At 35.3% G+C, this 21,519-nt stretch overlaps 1 protein-coding gene across 12 annotated transcripts in view; it reads left to right on the top strand.

The window, feature by feature from the left end:
* Positions 1-21,519, top strand: part of SYNJ1 (synaptojanin 1) — a 68,656-nt gene that overhangs the window by 14,665 nt on the left and 32,472 nt on the right. For 10 of the 12 annotated variants that reach the window (XM_074858202.1, XM_074858204.1, XM_074858203.1 and 7 more), the window contains exons 5-15: positions 1,467-1,692; positions 3,543-3,626; positions 4,403-4,464; positions 5,058-5,154; positions 6,466-6,635; positions 8,673-8,754; positions 11,441-11,593; positions 14,726-14,891; positions 16,589-16,612; positions 20,904-21,095; positions 21,243-21,327. In XM_074858202.1, coding sequence (XP_074714303.1) covers positions 1,467-1,692; positions 3,543-3,626; positions 4,403-4,464; positions 5,058-5,154; positions 6,466-6,635; positions 8,673-8,754; positions 11,441-11,593; positions 14,726-14,891; positions 16,589-16,612; positions 20,904-21,095; positions 21,243-21,327 — 1,341 coding nt within the window. The remainder of the gene's footprint in view (positions 1-1,466; positions 1,693-3,542; positions 3,627-4,402; positions 4,465-5,057; positions 5,155-6,465; positions 6,636-8,672; positions 8,755-11,440; positions 11,594-14,725; positions 14,892-16,588; positions 16,613-20,903; positions 21,096-21,242; positions 21,328-21,519) is intronic. The other 2 variants (XM_074858198.1, XM_074858209.1) reach the window with 1 other exon arrangement.

The following is a 21,519-nucleotide window of genomic DNA, read 5'->3' as shown; positions in this document are numbered from 1 at the left end:
AGGATGTAGGTTCACAGGAGTTATAGGAACCTAGCTGTTTGTCTCTCACTACATCTGGAAAAAGACTGGGCTCTCTGTTGAGAAGTCAGTATTTCAAGGCTTGAGAAATGGTGATGCCTGTTGACCCTGTCCACATAGGCTTGGCTGATTTTGACCCCTGTCATAAAACTTCTTCAGTTACCTGGCTTTTTTCAGTAAGAATCGGTACTCACAGTAGGTAGATGGAACATCCCATGTTCCAAGATCTAGAAATGTAAACATTAAAAGTCAATAAGAGAAAGTATTCTGCTTATGCACTTCAGTAAGCTTTCTTGGACTTTTCCTATTCAAAAGTTCCAGTCTCAGTTTGCCCAGGGGAAGGATACTGTTTGCTTTCTCAGTCTCCTGTCGTAATGCATCTGTATACTTTTCTGTAAAGTGAATGCATACTCGATTCACAGGATTTGAATCTTCATTAATGATTGAACTGAGGTGTTTGATAAGTTGCAGATTTTTTTTTTTTTAAATTAGAAGTTTAGAATGAAAAGGCTAAAATTAAAGTGAATAGCTTCAACATTTATACCAAATATGTTATTTGCAATTATGGTCGAATTTTCTGGGCGGAGACAAAATCAGCTGTCTTACTAGAGTTTACTTTTCTTTGCTATGCAGAAAAATTTACTTCCTTTTTATACAAGGAATGTTTCCAAAGAAGATCAAAAGTCCAACTAGAGTGAGGTAAAACAAAAAAACCTCACAAGACCCAACTTCAGTCTTATTTACTTACTGTAGTGTTCATTGGTACTACTTAATGCCTAGGTATATCCAAACTGTGGATCTTTCTTTCATTTGAGCAGTAATTGGTATTAGAGAGAGGTATATGCAGTATATAATGCACAAACACTTAACCCTGAAATTGATATTTACAGAAATTTGAAAATCAGTTGGCTATTAGTGTATTCCTGGAAGCTTGTCTGGGCTAGTGATGTGTTGTGGTGATGTATAATAGAAATAATCAATGTATGTTGACCAAGAATTTTCTTATAGCTTTATTTTGTGGTGGTGTGAAATTGAATGGTGCTTTACCCATCACAAAAAGTAACCCTATAATTGGAATTCTGGCTTGCTTTTCCCAGAGCCTGCAATCTTTGGCTTCTAGAAGCAAGTCTGAGTAGAGAAATACAAACAAGCTTGGAGTGTTGTTTTTTGCTGGGTGAAGAGCAGAAGCTATAAGGGTTGTTTTAAGGTCATTAAAATTCATGGCTTCACCCTATATTCTTGTTGTGCAGACATTTAACCAGTTCTCTTGTAAACTTTGCTATTTCAAATATGTTTAAATAAGAGTTATATCATAAAACTATAACATGCATATTTTTCTTATTTGTAGTAGTGGATGTGAAATATAATAAGTCAATAGCTGGCTTAGCAATTTGAGCTGCATTTTATTTCCTTCCAGTTATTTAATTTTATTTTTTTGTTCCTGATAGGAACCAGTCACTGCATTTACATCTGAAGCACTATGGTGTGAACTGTGATGACTGGTTGTTACGTCTCATGTGTGGAGGAGTAGAGATAAGAACAATTTATGCGGCTCACAAGCAGGCAAAGGCTTGTCTCATTTCACGACTAAGCTGTGAACGGGCTGGCACCAGATTTAATGTCCGGGGAACAAACGATGATGGTCATGTTGCTAATTTTGTTGAAACAGAGCAGGTATGTTACGCTACAGCGCCCATTGCTTGGCTGATGAATTCAAGATAAGCATGTGTATGGGTAGTTTTTTGCCCTGAATCAACATATCGCAAGTCAAGTCTGTAACCAACAGATATTGGAATAGTTCCTTTGCTGCTGAATAAGGAATCCAAGTAGGTTACATAATTTGATGATCTTGTTTTTTAGTGTAGCTTAGGGTAAGGATGTGCATGGGTCTGAGTTTCAGTAGTTTAAGAAGCTGTTATCCATCAGCTGAACTGTTGTAGGTTGCTGTACTTCCTTTTAGCCTCCTGAGCTGTAGGTGAGTGTGTACTACTCTTGCCCTGAGCTAATAGTAAAGTAAAAGATCTTAGAAACAAGCACAAGACATTTTTGACAAATACATGGTACCTTGTGGTTCAGGAAAGATAAAAGCATTCCTATGCTTACTTAACACAGTTCCTCTGAAAGGTAATTTTTAAAGCCACTGTAATTCTGCTGCATTTGATTGCATATCTTTGCCCTTATACAGAAATGCAAGAAGCTATTAAATCATTCTTTGCTGGCCTTTCTTTGCTCACTTCTTATGATAACCTAGTTACCAAGATGTTGTTCCTGCAACTGTATTCATGTGAGCGGACATCTTTGGTTTACCGACTGACTCTTTGCAAAACCTAGATGACTTCAGTAGAATTTTATTCAGGAAGGGCTCTGCTTGTACACATCCAATTTCAGGAGTTTAGTCAGAACACTGTTGTTACAGTTTCTCTGTCCAAGTTTCCTGGGAGGCTAATGTCACTAGATGAATGTGGCATATCATTCCACTTAAAAGTTTCCTTTCCTGTATATTTAATAGACCGTTTTATTTTGGATTCTGATGCACAAAATCTGTGCAGGTGTTCTGAGTAGGCTACATTGTTATTTTCTCTGCATTGGTGTACCTTTTAACTGTTCCTACAGGAAGGTCTTCCCAAGTTTTCTAAAACAAGGTACTCTTAGCACAGAAGTTGTTCAGGCCAAAATAATAAAAGCTTGCTGTATTTTCTTAGACATTGTGAACTATAATTCCGCAAGGAAGCGTGAGAGTATCAGAACTTCTTTTATGAATTGTTCAGGGGGGACAAAGGATGATGTGGTTTAATCCCACCTGTCAACTAAGCACCACACAGCCAGTTGCTCACCACCCCCCATGGTGGGATGGGGAGGGAATCAGAAGAGGTGAGAGAACTCATGTGTTGGGATAAAGACAGTTTAATAAGTAAAGCAAAAGCCACATGCACAAGCAAAGCAAAACAAAGAATTCATTCACCCCTTCCCATCAGCAGGCAGGTGTTCAGCCATCTCCAGGAAAGCAGGGCTCCATCACCCGTAATGGTGACTTGAGAAGATAAACACCATCACTCTGAATGTCCCCCTGTTCCTCCTTCTTCCCCCAGCTTTATATGCTGAGCATGATGTCATGTGGTATGGGATATCCCTTTGGTCAGTTGGGGTCAGCTGTCCTAGCTGTGTCCCCTCAGAACTTCTTGTGCACCCCCAGCCTCCTCGCTGGTGGAGTGGGGTGAGAAGCAGAAAAGGCCTTGGCTCTGTGCAAGCACTGCTCAGCAACAGCTAGAACACCCCTGTGTTATCAACACTGTATCCAGCACAAATCCAAAACATGGCCTGGTACCAGCTACTATAAAGAAAATTAACTCTAACCCAGCTGAAACCAGCACAAGAGAAAAGTCTAGGGAACACAATATTTTAGCTTGTAGTGTTGAATATGTAATATGTAAATATATTTTATTTACTATGCTTAGCGAAGGCTAAGAAACCTAAAACCTTACACTCTGTAATACCTATTAATACTATGCTTTTTATTTTAACAGGTGATATTTTTAGATGACTCTGTGTCATCTTTCATACAGATTCGAGGATCTGTTCCATTATTTTGGGAACAGCCAGGTCTGCAGGTAAGCAGGAGATAGATTTAATTATACAGATAATTCTTATTCATGTCTTTTTAAACATCTTACAGTAGCGTTTAGGCTCTTCTGCACAGTTACCTGTTAGGATGAGGTTATCCTTTGGGAGCAGGTTGGTGCTATTGTTTAGTTCACCAAGCCTGCTACTTTTAAGTCTCTGAATGCTGTTTTGCACAAGATTTGAATGTCTGTTGCTTTTTAGATGTTTTCTCTTTGAAGTTCTGGATTTTTCTGCTTTAATTTAAATTACTTTTTAAAAATAAGTTATCTAAGGGCATCCAAAGAGACTATTTTCTTCAGAATTATTCTTGAGGATAAGTCTTTTCAAGAAGTCAATATGGATCAAGAGTTACTGTAATGTAATTTCATCCCAGTTTTCTTGAAAGAGGGATTGTATCAGCAATTACTGCTGTGATACAATTTTTAGAGGGAAGATTAAAAAAAGTTCATGCCTCACAGTGACTCTAGGTTCTTTAAACTAGACATATTATTTTGCATTATAACTGCTGAAACATTTACATGTCTCTTACTCAAACCAAGAAATAATTAGATCATATGAGTAAGTATATTAAATAGAAAAGAAGGGGAATATAAGAAAAGCCTATAAAAAGAACGCGCATCATAGCAAGCAGAATAAATTTGGAAGATTTCATTTAGAAAGTGAAATTAATTTTTAGGCCATATTTAGGATCAAAAGAGATCTTTGAAGAATGATTAATCAAATGTGTAAAGACAAATAATTTAATGTAATCTTCATGCCATAGGTGGGATCCCATCGTGTCAGAATGTCACGGGGTTTTGAGGCGAATGCACCAGCTTTTGACAGGTGAAAGAATGTCTTAAATTTTCGTTAATGCATGACAAAACTCTGATAAGTCATGCATCAGAGGGATGGGATATGTTATTCCAAACGGGAGGCTTTGTCTGTACAAATGTGTGATTCAGCAAAGCAGCAAACTGCCTGAGCAGCTTTTTCAAACTTCCACAGGATTGCTTGTGCCTTTGAGTGCTTTGTTGAAAAGTTTGAAGAAAACTTAAAATAGTGACATACTTTGTTAAATTTAAACCAAAAATAATAGCATGTTTACATTGAATAATCTATATTTGTCAGCTGCTGTATAAAAGTAAAATTTGTATTTCAATTTTATTCCTGCTATGACACTTCAGCTTTACAGACTTACGATTTTAACTAAACGTATGTTGTTAAATTGGTGCTATAATCCTAATTAAATAGCAGTCAGTGGTTGTATGCTATTACTGAGTTATATTGATTTGTTTGGACATGACATAATAAAAGGCTTGCAGCAGGTATTAGAGGACCCAGTACATTTCTGCAGCATCTCAGTCAGTGTTGCAGGTGTTTGTGTTAATTTTTCTGCACGCCAGAAGATGAGTGTGCAATTTTTCTTCTGTTAACAGGCATTTCCAAACTCTTAAAAATTTATATGGCAAGCAAATTATTGTAAATTTACTTGGGGCAAAAGAAGGGGAGCATATGCTCAGCAAAGCTTTTCAGGTGAGTATGACAATTCTCTCACTGTGCATATCCTTGGAATTTGCTTGGTTGTGATGAAGCTTTTATATAGCCTTTGAAAAATGAAACAGGTATGCTATGCTCTGGAGCAACTACCACTTGTGGTTAATATTGTATTTATCATAAAAGTGCTGCTTAATATACATAATGTGAAATGAATTTTTAAAACCTCTATATGCAATTAGTGTTTGATTATGTTCAGGTTTGTTACTTTACTGAAAAATTTTAACAGCAACATAGGCAATGTTGAGGGATTTTTCAGTTATTGTCATATTTGATGCTTATTAGTGGCTTATTTAAAAAGTAAATCTTTTTTTCTCTATAAAATTGGTGAATAAAAAAATATACTTTGTGGTATTTAACATTGTGATGTTTCTTTTCAAAATCTTTCCCTTGGAATTCCTGGATATATTCCTTAATATATTTTTTTAAAATCACAAATTGATTTATCATTTTAAACATAAAAGCTGCTTCATGATTAAATAGAAATGTTTGTTTAGAAGATGTTAACTCTAAGTGGCCATTTTCATGAATTCCCACTAGTTAGGTTAAAAATAACATTGTAGTCCATAAATACTGACAATTTGAGAAGTTCTGTCTGAAGCCAGAGAACATGTCAATAGCCATCTGTTATTTCCCTTTCCCTTTTCCCTTTATATTATAATGTTTGAATATCTTAGGTCATTCACTAGTATCTTTTCTGTATCCAGCTATTCTGGTATGAGACATTAGTGTTCCCAGATGCATATCGATGCCCAGTGCAGATCATAGCTTTGCCAACAAAGATTGTGTGAGCACTTCAAGATTTTTCAGGGAATATTAGGGAAAGTTTTGCTTAAGTCACCCTCCACATCAACCTAAATAATTTGTCTGTTTTTTTCAGTAGTAGTTTATGGAGTGTTTACTCAGTCCCCATTGCTGGCAGGTATGTCTAAAATGGTGACTGTTAGTGAAAGGGGCTTTCACTGAAAGAGCTCTTTGCAAATTGAAGCATTTTAACAGTAGAAGAGGCTGTAGGCTGTCTTGGTGACCCCTAATATAGTACGGAAAAAACTGACTTGGATTGAGACAAGAAAAAGAAAAAACGCAGGTGAAATATGCATCAGTTCTGAGTGATTTGTTGAACAATAGTGATAAAATGGGTTTCATTTTACCTAAGAGAAAGCATGTAATAAACAAGATAGCTAATAAAACAGCTTTAAAAATATTTGTAGCTTCTTATTTAGCTTATACTACTATATGTTCAGATATTGGTGTATTTATACTTTTTTTCTTCTCCTTTTACAATGTCAGAGCCATTTGAAAGCATCTGAACATTCAGCTGATGTCAAAATGGTGAACTTCGACTATCATCAAATGGTTAAAGGTGGAAAAGCAGAAAAACTACACAGTGTGCTTAAACCTCAAGTCCAGAAATTCTTAGAGTGTGGATTTTTTTATTTTGATGGAAAGGAAGTTAAAAGGTTTGTGTGTATAACTTCTGTAAATTTCTTCAAATTAAATTATGATTCCAGGATGCTTCTCACCCCTTAGCAAGAAAATAAGAGAAAAAAATGTTACTTCCGTTACTGTGTTTTTATTGTATCCACAATAATGCTCAACAACTGGAATACAAGTCACTTATTTTACTCTATTAAAATTCTGTCTCATTCTGAATATGCTCTAAAAATCTTAATGGAAAACGTCTCTCAGACATTGATAGGGCATGACTTAATTTCAGGCCTTTGACTTCATGATTTTGGGGAAAATGGGCAGTTGTCCTTTTTCTTGGATGTACCCACATGGGAACAAAGAGTGAATATTTTTCCATCTTCCTGAATATTCTTCCATCTTCCTGTATAATGTTAATCATATTTTCCTCAGCGATGGAACATATCATTTTCTGTTGTAAATGCTGATGTTCAGTGCAATCTTTTTCTAAATCTGTCTGCACCTGGATCCCCCATTTGAGAGATTCAGTTCTCTACAACGTATGAATGGGATGCATGTTTTCTGTCCTGCTCTGTACTTCCCAGTCCTGCTGTACTTGTATTTCTGTCCCTATTTCCCCAACCCTCTTCCTAGAGCAAAGGCTGTGCTTATCTCAGCAGGAAAAGGGAAGCAAGGCTAGAAATAGGCAACATTCCTGCTCTTCTCCCTTCTACACCCTTCCTCATTTTAATTAATACCAGAGCAAACTGCTGAATGAGGTTCTCCATGAGAAAGAATTGTTGAGTGAGGGGATTGGGGTTTCATCTTCTAGTGCGGTGGGAGAGAAGAAGGTTCCAGTGCCACTCTGTGCTCTAACCTGTCTGTGGGATTGAATCCCCCAGGGCCAGGTTTTAGTAGGCCTGAATAAGATTAGATTTAGTGGAAAGGTGCTTAGGTTCCATCTCCACCTCAAAACATCACTGACCATTCTCCAGAAAGCTTTAAAAGTGGTGTGACACTTCATGTTGGGAGAACACTATTTGGTCTTGATGGAGGTTCAAACAATATTATCACACATCAAAAAGACTGACAACAGAACAAAAGCAAAATAGTCTGTGGCTTGTGATAGCTTGAAGAATTGCATTAATAAAAGTTAATATAAGTTCATGGACCATCTCCTTTGGAGAATATCAGGGTTTTTTCTAACACAGATAGCAAGTTGCTTTGTATTTGAAATCAAATAATGAAAAAAATAACCTTGGAGAAGGTTCTTCAAAACTTTCTACAGTTTATGATTTGATCTCCAAGTAAATGTGATGAAGCCTTACTGACTTAATTGGACAAAGTGTGTAGTGGGAATGATGAAGGTAAGGAGTAAGTGTGTATCATTGGGAGAGCCATTAGAATTTTGTGCTCAGCCAGGCAAGAACATGGATGTTGACTGGTATGATCCTTCTGAAAGCTTCATAGCATGAGTTAATGGGCTTCTTTCAAAGAAAGGGGAGCAGTCCAGAGTGCTTGAGGGCCTTGAGCATCTGTCGAGCTAAGGGGGAGAGGCGTATTTTTCATTTTTATTTGGGGAAGAAAGGGAAAGTAACGAGGGGTTGAAATTGGCTTTAGTTTTATCACAAATTCTTGTTACTTTTAGTTTAGTTAAACAAATCCAAGAACTGTCCTAATATTTTATTTTTCATTTTTGTTTTAACTAAGAGTTATTATTTCTCTCTGTAATTTTTGGGAAGTGTGTTAGTTGGATTGTTTGAAAAGAAAACTTAATCCTGCATAGCATTGTAACCAAGCAAGCAAGGAGAATTGAGGAAAAACTGAAGAAGAAAGACTCATGTCATTTGCAGAAAATCAATTAGTTTCGTGTAGTGAACACTGCTGCAAAATTCACTGCTGTTATTGGAGCTAACCCTCTATTGCTGACGCATTTATAAACATACTTGTGATGACAGTAACGTTGCACTGACAATACCCTGATTTACTGTTCTGGTTCAGATCTTGATGTCCCTGTCTTTGTTGATATGTGTGTTAAATGAGTTATTTGAGTTGTTTTCTCTCCCTGTCTCTCATTGTCCTTGGCACAGATCTCAAAGCGGTACTGTCAGAACAAACTGCTTGGACTGTCTGGATAGAACAAACAGCGTGCAGGCTTTCTTTGGCTTAGAGGTAGGAAAAACAGTGTCCAGATACACAACTACTCCTGATGCTTCTGCAGCAATTAGGCTGTAAAAGTAGCATTACCTTCCCTGTGAAAGATGAGTTAAAATGTTTCGTAGATGGCAGTTTGATTTATAGCGTGATACTTTTCTTGTTTTGGGGCAACCCAGATCTTAGTAGTTACAGGAGCAGTAGCTGTAATTAAACAGTAGTCATGCAGCATTATGAAAAATGTTCATTCTTTTTTTAGGTGTCAGTTTCTTACGTCTGTTAAGGTTCAGGCTTGCAATTCTAGAAGAGGTAGTAGTGTTATAGTCCTTCACAAAAACACTTGCATTCACAATTACTCTATTAGATTAAGTTCTTCGGCACATAGGATTACTGTTCTTAGCATCTGGCAGTGCTGTGTGTATTCATATTTTCACAGTGCTGTGCTGTGAATTCACGGAACAATCTCATGCTTGAGGCTTTGGCCACACTCAAATTGAGTAGTTAAAAATTAACCATGGGATTCAGTCCTCCTGCAGGGTTGTGCTTCAGCATATTGTCTTGCTATCGGAACAAAGGTTTTATCCTCCAGGCTTATACAGTAGAGCTGGAACACATGAACCTCATAGGAATTGATGGAGTAAAATAGTACTGCTTGGGCTAAAAAAGTAGCTCTGAAAAACATTTGCATGTTTAAAAAGGAAAAGTTATGGGTGCTGTAACATCAGACTAAGTAAAACGATTATTCTTTTGGTTTCTGAATTGTATTTAATTAAAATGCTCTTGGTTTAGCATCTATAGGAGGATTTTCTGTGAGAACTGCAAAATCCATTGGCTGCTATGCGTGCATTTATCAAGTGAACACAGTTGCCAGTTCACTGGTGCTTTAGTCAAAGGGAATACTGAACTGTCTACCCTCGTGCAAATACTCTGAAAATTGTTCTCTTAACATTCAACATCAGTACATACTGCAGCAGATACAACACAGTTTGAGAGATCTAATGCCTTTTTTTCTCTATTGTTTCAGCTCTGTGTTTACCACAGGAGGGTACACATTTTAACTACTAAAATTAAGAAAAATAATTATTTTTCTTTCGTTCACTGTGTGTTGAAAAGAGTAGCAGCAGGCTTTGAAAATCTCACAGCATTGTATTGCATTATGTAGTTTATATATCTGTTCATCCTGTATTGACCTTGCTGTGGGGGAGAGAAATGATTACCTTACAGTCTTTTCTGGTCCTAAATCTGTTTGCTGCAGTTTAACAGTTCACTGTAGATAGAAATGCAAACTTGAAGTAAGCAATTAGGTTATCTTAAATGAGCCGTGAGAAACATCGCCTCTTGTATTTTACCGATAATACAGTAGCTTTCTATGGTGTAAGAACAAATCTTTATACACTCTTAATGCGTATAAAACTTACATGGCAAACTTAACTTTGTGGCTCTTTTATCTTTCTGATCCTTTTAAGAACAGGATTAAATACTGTCTTTTTTTTTTTTACCACATGTGCCAGATTTTTCCTTGGTGAGAACTAAATTATGATTTCAGCTAAAATATGAAAGCTAAAAGTATAAAACCAGTTGATAAGAAAGAAAATGCTAAATCCTCAAGAGCTGCTTACTTAATGTTAAAGTTCTATTTAAATGAGATATTTAAATTCTTATTTTTTTTAACATCATAGATACTTGATATAACAAGTACTGAGCTCTGGATGACCACCTAAAACTACAAGATGAAACATCCAGTTTCTGAAGCTTCTTCTCTTGTTTATTTCTACTTAATTTTGTCTGCAAGCTTCCTTTTGTAACTTTTGTTAATTCCTGCCCAACCTTCAGAATTTTGCCTTTATGTCATTTTATGTTCATCATCTTAGATGACTCCTTCTTGCTGTTGGACTCAAGGTTTTAAGGATTTTAAAAAGCTCTTGAAAATAGCTCTTTTTGGTTTTTTTAGTTTTAATTTTTGATATTTGTTTTCAGTATTATGTTGGTAGCCACAGACAATAGAAACTTACTTGACTTTTTTTAAATAATTATGATTCCATAAACCACTATTTCAAACAAGGTACAGTGTCCCATTCTACATCCATTAGCATAATGCTACATTTAAGTAATGTATTTAAATGTAAAATAATACATTTGTATGTATTATATGTATACCATTTAAATGCATTTAATGTAGACTGTGCATCATGGAAAATGAATTCAGGCATACTGATTGTAAGGGTAAAGATTGCTGTGTGTTACGCATGTAAGCAGAGTGAATGACAGAAGCTGTTGCTGTTTCACTGACTGCAAAGCTCTGTTGCCGCTGCATTTGATAATAGTGGTCAGTGTGTTTGGTATTACGTTTTTTTGGGAAGAACATGAATTTCTCTAATTCTAAATTATGTAAGTAGAAAGACTTGAGAACCAAAAATAGCTTACCTTGTAACTAGGGAATTTTTAGATGAAAATGTTTACATATCAACTACATAATTCTTTTCCTATATTACTACCTATCTTTAAAAGAAAATGAAATGCTGGTGCTAGTTACATGCACGTTGCAGCCTTTCAAATGTGACACGGTATCAGTCTGTTCAGAATGATACTTATAAACCAAAGGTTTTTTTTGTTTTGTGCATATATGTTGAAAAAATATGATGTACCTTTTAATAAATACGTTTAAAGATTTTTCTTTTGCAAATGCTGTCTTCAACTGTTGCAGATGCTAACAAAACAGCTGGAGGTATTAGGACTAGCTGAGAAGCCTCAGTTGGTTACTCGCTTTCAGGAAGTTTTCCGATCCATGTGGTCTGTGAATGGTGATTCTGTTAGTAAAATTTATGCTGGAACTGGAGCCCTTGAAGGAAAAGCTAAGGTAAAGTACATTTTATTAAGAACTTGCAGTATTCAGTATGGATTTAAAAAAAATCTGTCAATAATATAGCAACTATGAGATTTTCTTTTTTAAAATGTGCTTTTGTTGTAATCCTAAAAAACCAACCAAACAAAAAAAATTAACATAAAAAGGTTGGTTATGTTGATAATGAGATCTTGTTTCAGTACATCCTTTCTTAGCCATACCTATGCCTCCCAGATAACACCATTCTGTAGTAAAAGATGAGGCTCAAAACCCATTTCTTTAGATCATATTTCAGAAAAATGTATATTCAAATCAGCTTTAGTTTCTTTGAATATTTTCATTTTTGTCTCTGTACCTCTGCCTCCTATTGTTTCAGTTTCATTACTATGTCTCCTTTCTACTGAAATGTGTTTTGCTGGATGTTGTTGTTCATACTTTTAGTGTTTATTAACAGTGTTAAAATTAAACAGGTTGCAGCTGGGTGTTTTTTGTTTGCATGTTCCTCCAGCTATTTCTGTTTAGTTTTGCAATTACTGGAAAAAAACCAAATTCTGTTTTTACCTTGCTTTCTAATGTTGTGTAACAATTCCATACTGCATGACAGTGTAATGCTGTGTTTCTCTTCAACTTGCTTTGTCTTTGTTGATGCCTGAGTGTACAGATTTTCTAATGCTGTCTTTTATTTTTCTTCTAACAATGTTGCTTTTTTTTGTCTCCATAATTCTCTCTCTTATCAGGTGATACCTGTCAAGACAAACAAATGTTGAACCATAGCAATTTTTGCCCTTAGTTCCTTCAAGCATTTATTTTCATACTGTTCTTTTTATTCAAGAATGTGCTGCTTCTCATTCCATAGTATATACTGTGTACTCATAGTCGACTGTGTTGTTTTTCTGTCACTTGTTCATTCAAACCATATCAGGGTTCTTCTCTGTACAAGGCATTGCAGTAAGCTACATAAAAAGAAAATAAGTAAAATAGACTTGTTGCTTAATCTAACCTTAATTGGTGCATACAAGACCTTTTCATTTGGGAATTTTCATTTTCATACAAGACCTTTTCATTTGGGAATTGCTTGTATTTTAGTATAGAGTGGAATTTGGTTGAAGATGTTTAGTTTTATTTTCTTACAAAAATGTCACCCAGACCGTTAGGAAAACTACAGTAAGTATTTTATGGGGTGTTTCCCCTTCTTCTGACTTTCTCATTCAACCTTACTTGTTTCTTTTTGTAAATTAATAGTTTTCTACCATTCATTTGGCTACTTAAATTTTCTACTTTGTAAAATGCATTTACTGTATTTACGCTTCCATTTTTAATGTTTACAACACAGAGTACATTTACTCTGTTGTCTCTGTAATAACACAGGATCCCTGCCCTGGTACAACTGTTAATGAGTACCACATCTCATAAATCAAACACAGCATCGCTGACAGAGGTCCATCTATTTGAAGAGGATCTTTAGTACTTGCAAAGCCATACAGTACTTGCCATTGTTTCAGTGAAACCTGACCAGGTCACTACTCAATATATTTTTGAGTACTCTGATAATATACTTTGCAATGTAGTTTTTAAGTTGTTAGCTGTATTATCATTTCTCAAATGAAAAGTTTGATGGTTGAAATTTCTTGCTTGTCAGTTTGATTCTTCAAAGTCCAAGAACAGTTAGAAGTAAGAATATGGACATTCAGGATAGGAGAAAAAATATTTTAACCTTAAAAGTGTTAATATACATTTCTATACTGAAAAAGAATCCTTTTTAAAGTATTTTAATACTCGTTACATCTAACTCCTTACCTACTCTTTCTTTTGCTTTCTCTGGGTTCCTTTCAATTAATTGCCTGATATATGAATGGTGAGTGTGTTTTTTGGATCATGTCATAAGTTATACATTGTCTGACAGAAAGGGAGCAGCATCCTATTAAAATCCTATTGCAATAGTATGCTCCTCAACACCTCATCCACATTGTCTTCCAAAAATCATGGTGCCAGTTTACTACTACTTATCCTTGACAAAAGAGTAGTTTCTTTCGTGTTGTGTAGTACAATTCATAGAACTAAATGGTGGGCAAGTTTTGTAGTTTTCTTAAGCTTTAGTCTTTTTTTTCTTATTCATTTAAGAGACCTTCATGAACAATGCAAACTGTAAACTTGGAGTATTTTTTATAATAATGTAATACCATGCAGCATCCCTGATGGATTACAGTCTATATTTCATATCCGTGCAATAGCATGTGTTTGCTCACCTCACACGCAAAATACACTTGTTTGCATAGGACACAATAAACCATGTAATCAAGAAAATGTCTTTGTGCCTGTCAATGTCAGTGCTGTGTAGACAGATTAACACTTCTGGTTTTTGAATCGAGTATGAGACTGCATGACATGTTGATTACATTATCCTCTAGGTGTCTGACCCACAGGGAATACCTGTAGTAGCAGTACATCTCTTGGAGATTCTTGTTTAGTTCAGGTAGTTGGACACTTGTTTTGGAGCACTGTTCAATTGTGCCACTTGTGTGCAGTGTGTGCAACGACAGTGTCTTTGTATGTACGTAGCTATAGATTAGTGTATATGTTCCTTCTGGGATACTGCATGAGACTTGCATGTTATTTTAAAAAGATAAGGTGTCTTAGTAAGTTGAAGCAATCTCTTTTTTTAACATGAATATTTCAGAATGTGAATTCTGAACTAATATGTTCATATGTGCATACACATACCTATTCATGTATCATGACATTTGGACTCAAGTGCTTGCTCATCTCTCACTATTTGGGGAAAAAAATAAAATCTCATATCATGGTCAAAACATGGCACTATGTCAATTTAATTTTTGAAGACCAGGGGTTTAGGAAAAAAAATTATTCTCCTCCCTGCAGTATTTTGTCTAATCTAAAGAATTTAAACTGGAATAATCTGGTTGTTAGATATGCCTTGAAGGTAATACTGTGTTATTTAGCATTTAGGGGGGGGGAAAGCACACATAGTACAGTAGGCTCAGAAAACTTTATTTAACACTTGAAGAAGGAAATTGCCTTAGATTTTAAAATCATTAATGCAGTTTGCAAATATGTTACTGAATATTGCCAATGTTATTGTAAGCAGTGTCCAACATAAAATATTTTATACGTGTTCCTCCCTAACAGGCTGGAAAGCTGAAGGATGGTGCTCGTTCTGTGACCAGAACGATTCAAAATAACTTTTTTGATAGCTCCAAGCAGGAGGCCATTGATGTTTTGTTATTGGGAAATACCCTAAATAGTGATTTAGCAGATAAAGCACGGGCTCTCTTAACCACCAGCAGTTTACGCGGTATGTGTCTTTCAGGATTTTAATGTCTGATAACTATTTGGTGTAAGAAAGCTGTATGGAGTCTGTTTTCAAAGCAATATTGGAAAGTATAAATGCTATTTTATGTTCTGTTGTCTTATTAAAATATGAAAGTTACTTCTGCTTTACTAATATTACCAAACTAACATGCAGCAGTAATTTGTTTACTGTTTATATTTTGTTGATGTCTGGTGGTATAATAAATAAGTGTTTGTGGAGTGTATTTGTCAGAACTTTACTGTAGATTCATGTTAGATATGTTCAGTTCTTCAAATCCATTTATAGCAAGTGTTAATCATGACAATTACATGCTGAATTTGGAGAAAAAAAATCCTGATTCATTAAAATATTAGGGTTTTTTATTGTTTATTAAATGTCTTCCTTAATTTGATCTGTCATGTCAGTGAAGAAATTCTCACCATGATGTTAAACTAGATAGAAAGCATTTATTCTTTTCTCAAGCTGAAGAATGCTGGGATTTATCTTCATTTTGGTTTCTAAGGTACTGAGGAACAAAAGGGCTTTTGGTAATGGAAGAAAATTTAAGATACCAGGAGCTATCAGAAAATTCCTCATGAATAATTTTCCATCACAAAATGTTTTTTTGTGAGAAGCCTTTCCCAGGAATGTGTGCACCACAAAAGCTTGTCAGGCAGTGGGTTCAATTCTACATCAAGATCAGAGAGATCTCAGTGAGAAACTCGACTTAGGCAGAATAGCCATGTGTTACAAGGCAGTGGTTCACCTAATCAGAGATGAACCACAGCATCCTGCATCCCCAAACAGAGGTGTAGCCTACATGGTCACCCGGACTAAAGTCACATCCCATCCTTCTGCAGGTCTGATGGGCAGGGAAATAGTAAGTAGGCCAGGTGTGGGGCTGTGTTTAGAGTGCTCTCCTGGGATTTAAAAAATGGAGGAGCTAATTCTTGGGCAAAGAAGGAACTTAAATTTGAGTCTTCTTTCCAAGACCCCAGGTAAGAGTATCCCAAATGGTAGGTTATTGCCATTTTTAGGGTTTAATAACATCCTTAATTTTTCCTTTTCTCCCCGCTTCCCCCTTTTCCTGGATACTTCTCAACCTAGAATGAGAAAAATGTGTCGAAACTTCAGTGCAAATCTGTGGCACAAGAAAAAAAATTCTTGCCCAGTTGTACTCTTCATCTTGTGGGTATTTATATATTTCCTATGTGGAACCTGAAAGACTGTTTTCCTCGCATTTCTTTACCACAAGATTTCATGTTATAGTAACTTTTCCTGTATCTGAAACCTGCTAAATCAGCGTTACCTCAAAATTAGTTGAAAGTTTTTGCTGCTTCTCACTTTCTCTGTGAATGCAAGCTGTCCTTTCAATTTTTGCAGTTCCTGTCAGCTGAGGAACATTAATCCCTCTTCACTGAACATAATGTCTTTGCATTGTCTGCTAGGTGGTGAATGAACTAGAAAGATCCTTCATCGTATGTAAATCCATCACTAATACAGCAAGAAAAGAGAATTTGTTAATATTGATGTGGAACTTTTTAGATTTTGCAGCATAAAAGATGTGCTTTAACTGATGCAAATTATGTGTAATAAATTGTATGTTACAGCATGTTCTCTCACATATTGCTGGAAAATTTTAAAAAACAATTACTTATTTGACTAATTTTTTTCTTGTTTCCTTCTTACTGCATCCGTAGTTTCAGAGCAATCCTTACAATCAGGTATAGTATAGTAAATTAAGCTGTAAATATCTGAGCAGCTATTGTTCTCCTCTGCCTTTTTTCTTGTGCCTATTTGCATAATATTTGGTTGTGGGCTCACATTTTCCTAGTAGTGTTTGGATCTGGCATTCCTGTGCCCCAAAATCACTTAATCCAAGAAAAACTCTTTAATAAAAGAAAAGTGAAAATATAAGGGATGAAAAATGTTGCAGTTGTGCTTGGGTGTGAGTTATGAAAAGAGGCAACCAATTATTTGGGTTTTATTTTTGCAGATGCTTTATTCTAGCTGTAGAGGAATTTGCTTTTTTATCTGGTTTGGGAGCTTCTGTATTTTTGGTTTTGTAAATGTTTTGTGTAGGATAAGAGGTAAAATTCTTCAGTACAATTTATAACTTCATCTTTTTTGCCATTAGAAGGCTCTACCTGCTTGTGGTCTTGAATGAGACGGACTGGTTTTGTAATATCTCCCAGCAAAGGTTAACGTTGTACTGGAACAATCTGAAATAACATGCTGACACTTGTGTTTTGTGGAACAAAAGTACAGTCAAAGCCACTGAGATATGGTTACCTCTGCACGTGACACAAAATGAAAGTATTAGAGCATCTCTTTAGGTAAAACTGTCAGTGAAGAGAAGGTCAGAAGAGGGAACTTTGTAATTAACTCCTAATCTTCTACTTTGAGACACTGCAGTAATATCTTGACCAATGGCCATGATGTTGGGTTTAAAATATGAGAGGTTGACTTTGGAGGATTCAGCAATCCCAAGTAAAGACATAATACATAAAGAAATGATATGTGCTAATAAGAATGTGTAGAGATGAGCCAGATAGAGAAAAATGACATGAAAGATCTCTTCAATTTAAGATATTCTGAAAACTCATAGTTATTATCTTTGTAAGTTAGAAATATAAGCAACATAATGCCTTTGAACTTTGTTTTCAAAGTTTTTGAATTCTTAGTGGAAATTCTCCTTTTTATTGTAATATAAGATGTTTACATGAAGCTGCTCCATTTGGGAAGATGTGATCTATACATTTTCCATATTTTTAAGGGAGAGCTGTGATTACTTGTCAGCTGTGTAACACTTCATCATCTCCTTGTTCCCAGAAACTATTATTTAAAATAAAATACTCCTAATGCTCGTATGTTCAGATTTTACTATGTGTTAAGAAAATTTAAATGGCCATTTCTGAGCTGTTGCCTTATCAGAGTTCATTGTGCTACCTCTTGGAAGTAGGTTCAGTGAAACCAGATCAGATGCTTAAGTTTCTGGGTGAGAAGAAAAAAGTACGTTCTTAATACCTGGGAAGACAAAGGGAGAGGAGGGGGGAAGGAAACAAGGAAGCTCTTAATTGTTCAGATGAGTGTCCCATTTTAAGAGAATAGTGGAGTTGTGCACAGTATCCCCTGAACCTCTGTGCTCAGAGAGTAGCCACTAGCCCCAGGTGCTGAAGACTGAGAGGGTAGGATGCTTGGAAGAAAGCATGAAGATTTGTTGTTGGCTAGATTGTTGTTCAAATACATTTGAAGTGTTTAAAGCTTCCCCCTCCCGCCCCTTGGAAAACCATTTCAACAGTAATCTGTATTTTTGAGGTTTAAATGTTTTTTTCCCTTTACATTTGTCTCAGCTTTGCTTTTTCTATTAGTGTTTTACTGTATCTACTTAACTCTTACTGAGTACTTAAATAATGAAATCTGAGTTACAGGTAACATACATCTGAAATTAGCTGATTCACTGGCATTTTGTCAATGTGAAAAACTGTTTATTGGAATAAACAGTCACATTGTCATTTATGGTGTTGCCATCTAGACTATATCTGCCTGGCTTATAGCTCATGAAGAGTCATAACTTCCTGATGTAACATTTCACTGTGGGTATCATCTGAATACAAATTGCATATATTGAAACATATCTACAGTAATTTGGATGTTGTAGTAAAACAGTTCAATCAAGTTTGGTTGCACAGAATATCCCACCAAGAATTTTAAATTAATACTCCTTTTGTAGAACTGATTTCCAAATATCTGCCTGCCTTTAGGCAGTTAAAGTATTTTTGCTGCAAAATAACAGAAAATGTAATTGATTGGATTTTTAACATTGTGGAGTGAGACATAATTTTGTTGAAAAGATAAAGAGCCAGAAATGTGTAGGAAGATAATGTATGCAGGAGGCTTAGGAGCTCTGAAAAACAATTGGCTGGGTATTTTGGAAAGCAGATTAAAATTTTATTTTTTTCTTTATTCTAATTTAGAAAAAGAGTAATTCTACAATTTAGAAAACTTGCTAGTTTAAAAGTATGAATTTCATGTTTGTAATAAGCATGTTGTCAATTCACTTCTAAAGTTAGATTCTATCCTGGTAAGATTTTTCACATTAGGGGTTCATGACAATGTCAGGAGTTAAATAGGCAGTAATTCAATTTTGCAGCTTTTCTTAAAAGCTGCTTGGTAGCAAATATTAACTATTTGGAGTAACTATTTAAAATTAAGCTGAAAATTGCTAAATTTGCATCAGTAAAAGAAGGAACTGGAGAGAATAAAAGTCCAAACTCTGCTTTAAAACTTGCTCAGAGTACTAAAAAGGCTAATCTGTGCAGATCTTCAAAGCTATTTGTGATGCTAATATGGATTTCTCTGGTTCACCTAATCCTTTGGATAATTTGGGTCCTTGTATATATGGTGGCTACAACTTTTCTTGGATTGGTTTCTCTTCAGTGGTCAGGTGCTTGGGTAGCTTCTGTCCTTGACACTTGGAGGCTTTTCTGGCATTTGGTGGACTTCCTGACTTGACAGTTACCTAGTGTGTAGATGCATTCAGAAGTAGACTCAGTATTTGGCTCTCATCTGAAGGTGTAAAGTATTCTGTTGGCTCCTTGCTATTTTCTTGACTTCATTTACCTGGATTATGATAAAGAAGTCGTATCCCCAAGCATGATCTGCTTGCAGTACCCCAAGGAGTCACCGGTCAGTTCATTGTCTTTTGTATGTGTTTAGCCCATATATGGATATTATTTGTTCAGCAGTGAAAGAGTTCATAAACAACAAATACAATATATTATTTTTTTATATTTTTTTCTAGTTTGTTTCAAAACCATGAGGGCTATAGAATCTCTGATTTTTGTTTTAATTGGGTAGCCAAGATTCTGTAGCAAATTTAAAGGTGGTAAACTTAAAGAATAACTAAAAAGACAACAACAGCTCACGAATCATCCTATTTTGGGGATTTGAATGAAAATATTGTGCCCAGTAGCTGACCGTTTTGCAAGACAGCACACAGTGGAAGGAAGAGTGCCATCTAATATTGTTTATACAATTGTCACAGAGTCTCATAACCATAAGACTATTCAAAATAGGTAAATTAATATCACTTAGGTAAAGTACAATGCAAACAATACTGTTTACACCTGATGGAATTTTTATTCCACTGAGATTAAGGAAAAAAAGGAAAGTAATTTTAAAAAATATTCAGATCGGTTCATTTGCATTAGGAAATATATTTGTATATTTTGTAGCTGATTTATGAAGGGACTTTAAAAATCTCTGTAACTCTAGTGTCTGACCATTGAAGAATATTTTTTTGTTTGTTTGTTTCTCACAGTGCCCTTTACAGATGGGTCATTACTCTCTCTCCCATCTGGCAGATAGAAACAAGGCACAGAGAAAGGCTGGTGTGACAGAGCAATGAGTTGAATTGTTTTGAATCCTAGCCTACTTTCCTTGCTAAATCAGAATTTTAGGAATTCAACTGACCTAATAATTCAGATTTGTGGCTTAAATAGACATACTCTAACATTACAAAATAATGTACCTTATCTGTTTTAGTAAGTGTAGTATATCAGTAATTTTTACACTAGTAGAAATTAACATATCTGTAAGTTGTTTTTGTAATGGAGATTGAATTTCATAAATGTAATCTGTGAAAATGAGGTAGATATCTGTGTTGGCATGTATGAAAAATAATGGTTTCCATAGAGACTCACAGAAAGGGTGAAAGTGACAGATATTTATAAAACATAGAAATTATGTTTCTTTCATATATTATTTATATATATATATTACTTTGAGCAAATTACTACTGTCTTTCATTCAGTCAGTACCCTACCCAGACAAGTAATGTCTGCAAATGTACTTTCCCTTGTGAAAAGCTGCATTCATCTTGCTTTCACAGTTTAACTTTCTATATGTCTGTGCATGGATTTGTTGCCGTTTTTTTAAGGGAAATATCTCATTGCCAAGTTTTCTGAAGAAACATTCTATATAAAAATAATGTCTTTTCAAATGTTTTTGCAGCATCTGTAAAAGTGCTAAAGAGTATGTGTGAAAACTTTTATAAGTATGCAAAACCGAAAAAAATTAGAGTCTGCGTCGGGACATGGAACGTCAACGGAGGGAAGCAGTTTCGAAGTATTGCCTTTAGAAATCAGACCCTCACTGACTGGCTTCTAGATGCACCAAAGTTAGCTGGTATTCATGAATTCCAAGGTAGGATTTGTATTCTGTCAATTTTTTCTTGAAAACTCTGATTTTTCATAATTAGATCATAAACATTAAAAAAGATATTTTATATGAGGTCTTGGGTTCTTAAGTTAATTACAAACAACAAATAGTTTTCTTAATATTTAAATGCAGATCGCAAAAGCAAGCCTGTAGATATATTTGCCATTGGATTTGAAGAAATGGTGGAGTTAAATGCAGGAAACATTGTGAATGCAAGGTAGGTGATATAATCTATTCAGTACTAGTTTAGTTGATAATCACATTTCTTGAGTAAAATGTTATTTAAAATTTTTTTCTCATGTTTTGTAATGGTTGGGATTAGTCTGGATTAATTTTTGACTGTATTCGCCAGTTGCTGTGCCAGGATTGCAGATTTCATCTCAGCTTTCTCTAGCAAAGCTGTGATCAC

Source organism: Strix uralensis, chromosome 2, assembly GCF_047716275.1.
Source record: "Strix uralensis isolate ZFMK-TIS-50842 chromosome 2, bStrUra1, whole genome shotgun sequence".
Taxonomy (NCBI): Eukaryota; Metazoa; Chordata; class Aves; order Strigiformes; family Strigidae; genus Strix; species Strix uralensis.
This window is presented reverse-complemented; position numbering and strand designations above follow the sequence as displayed.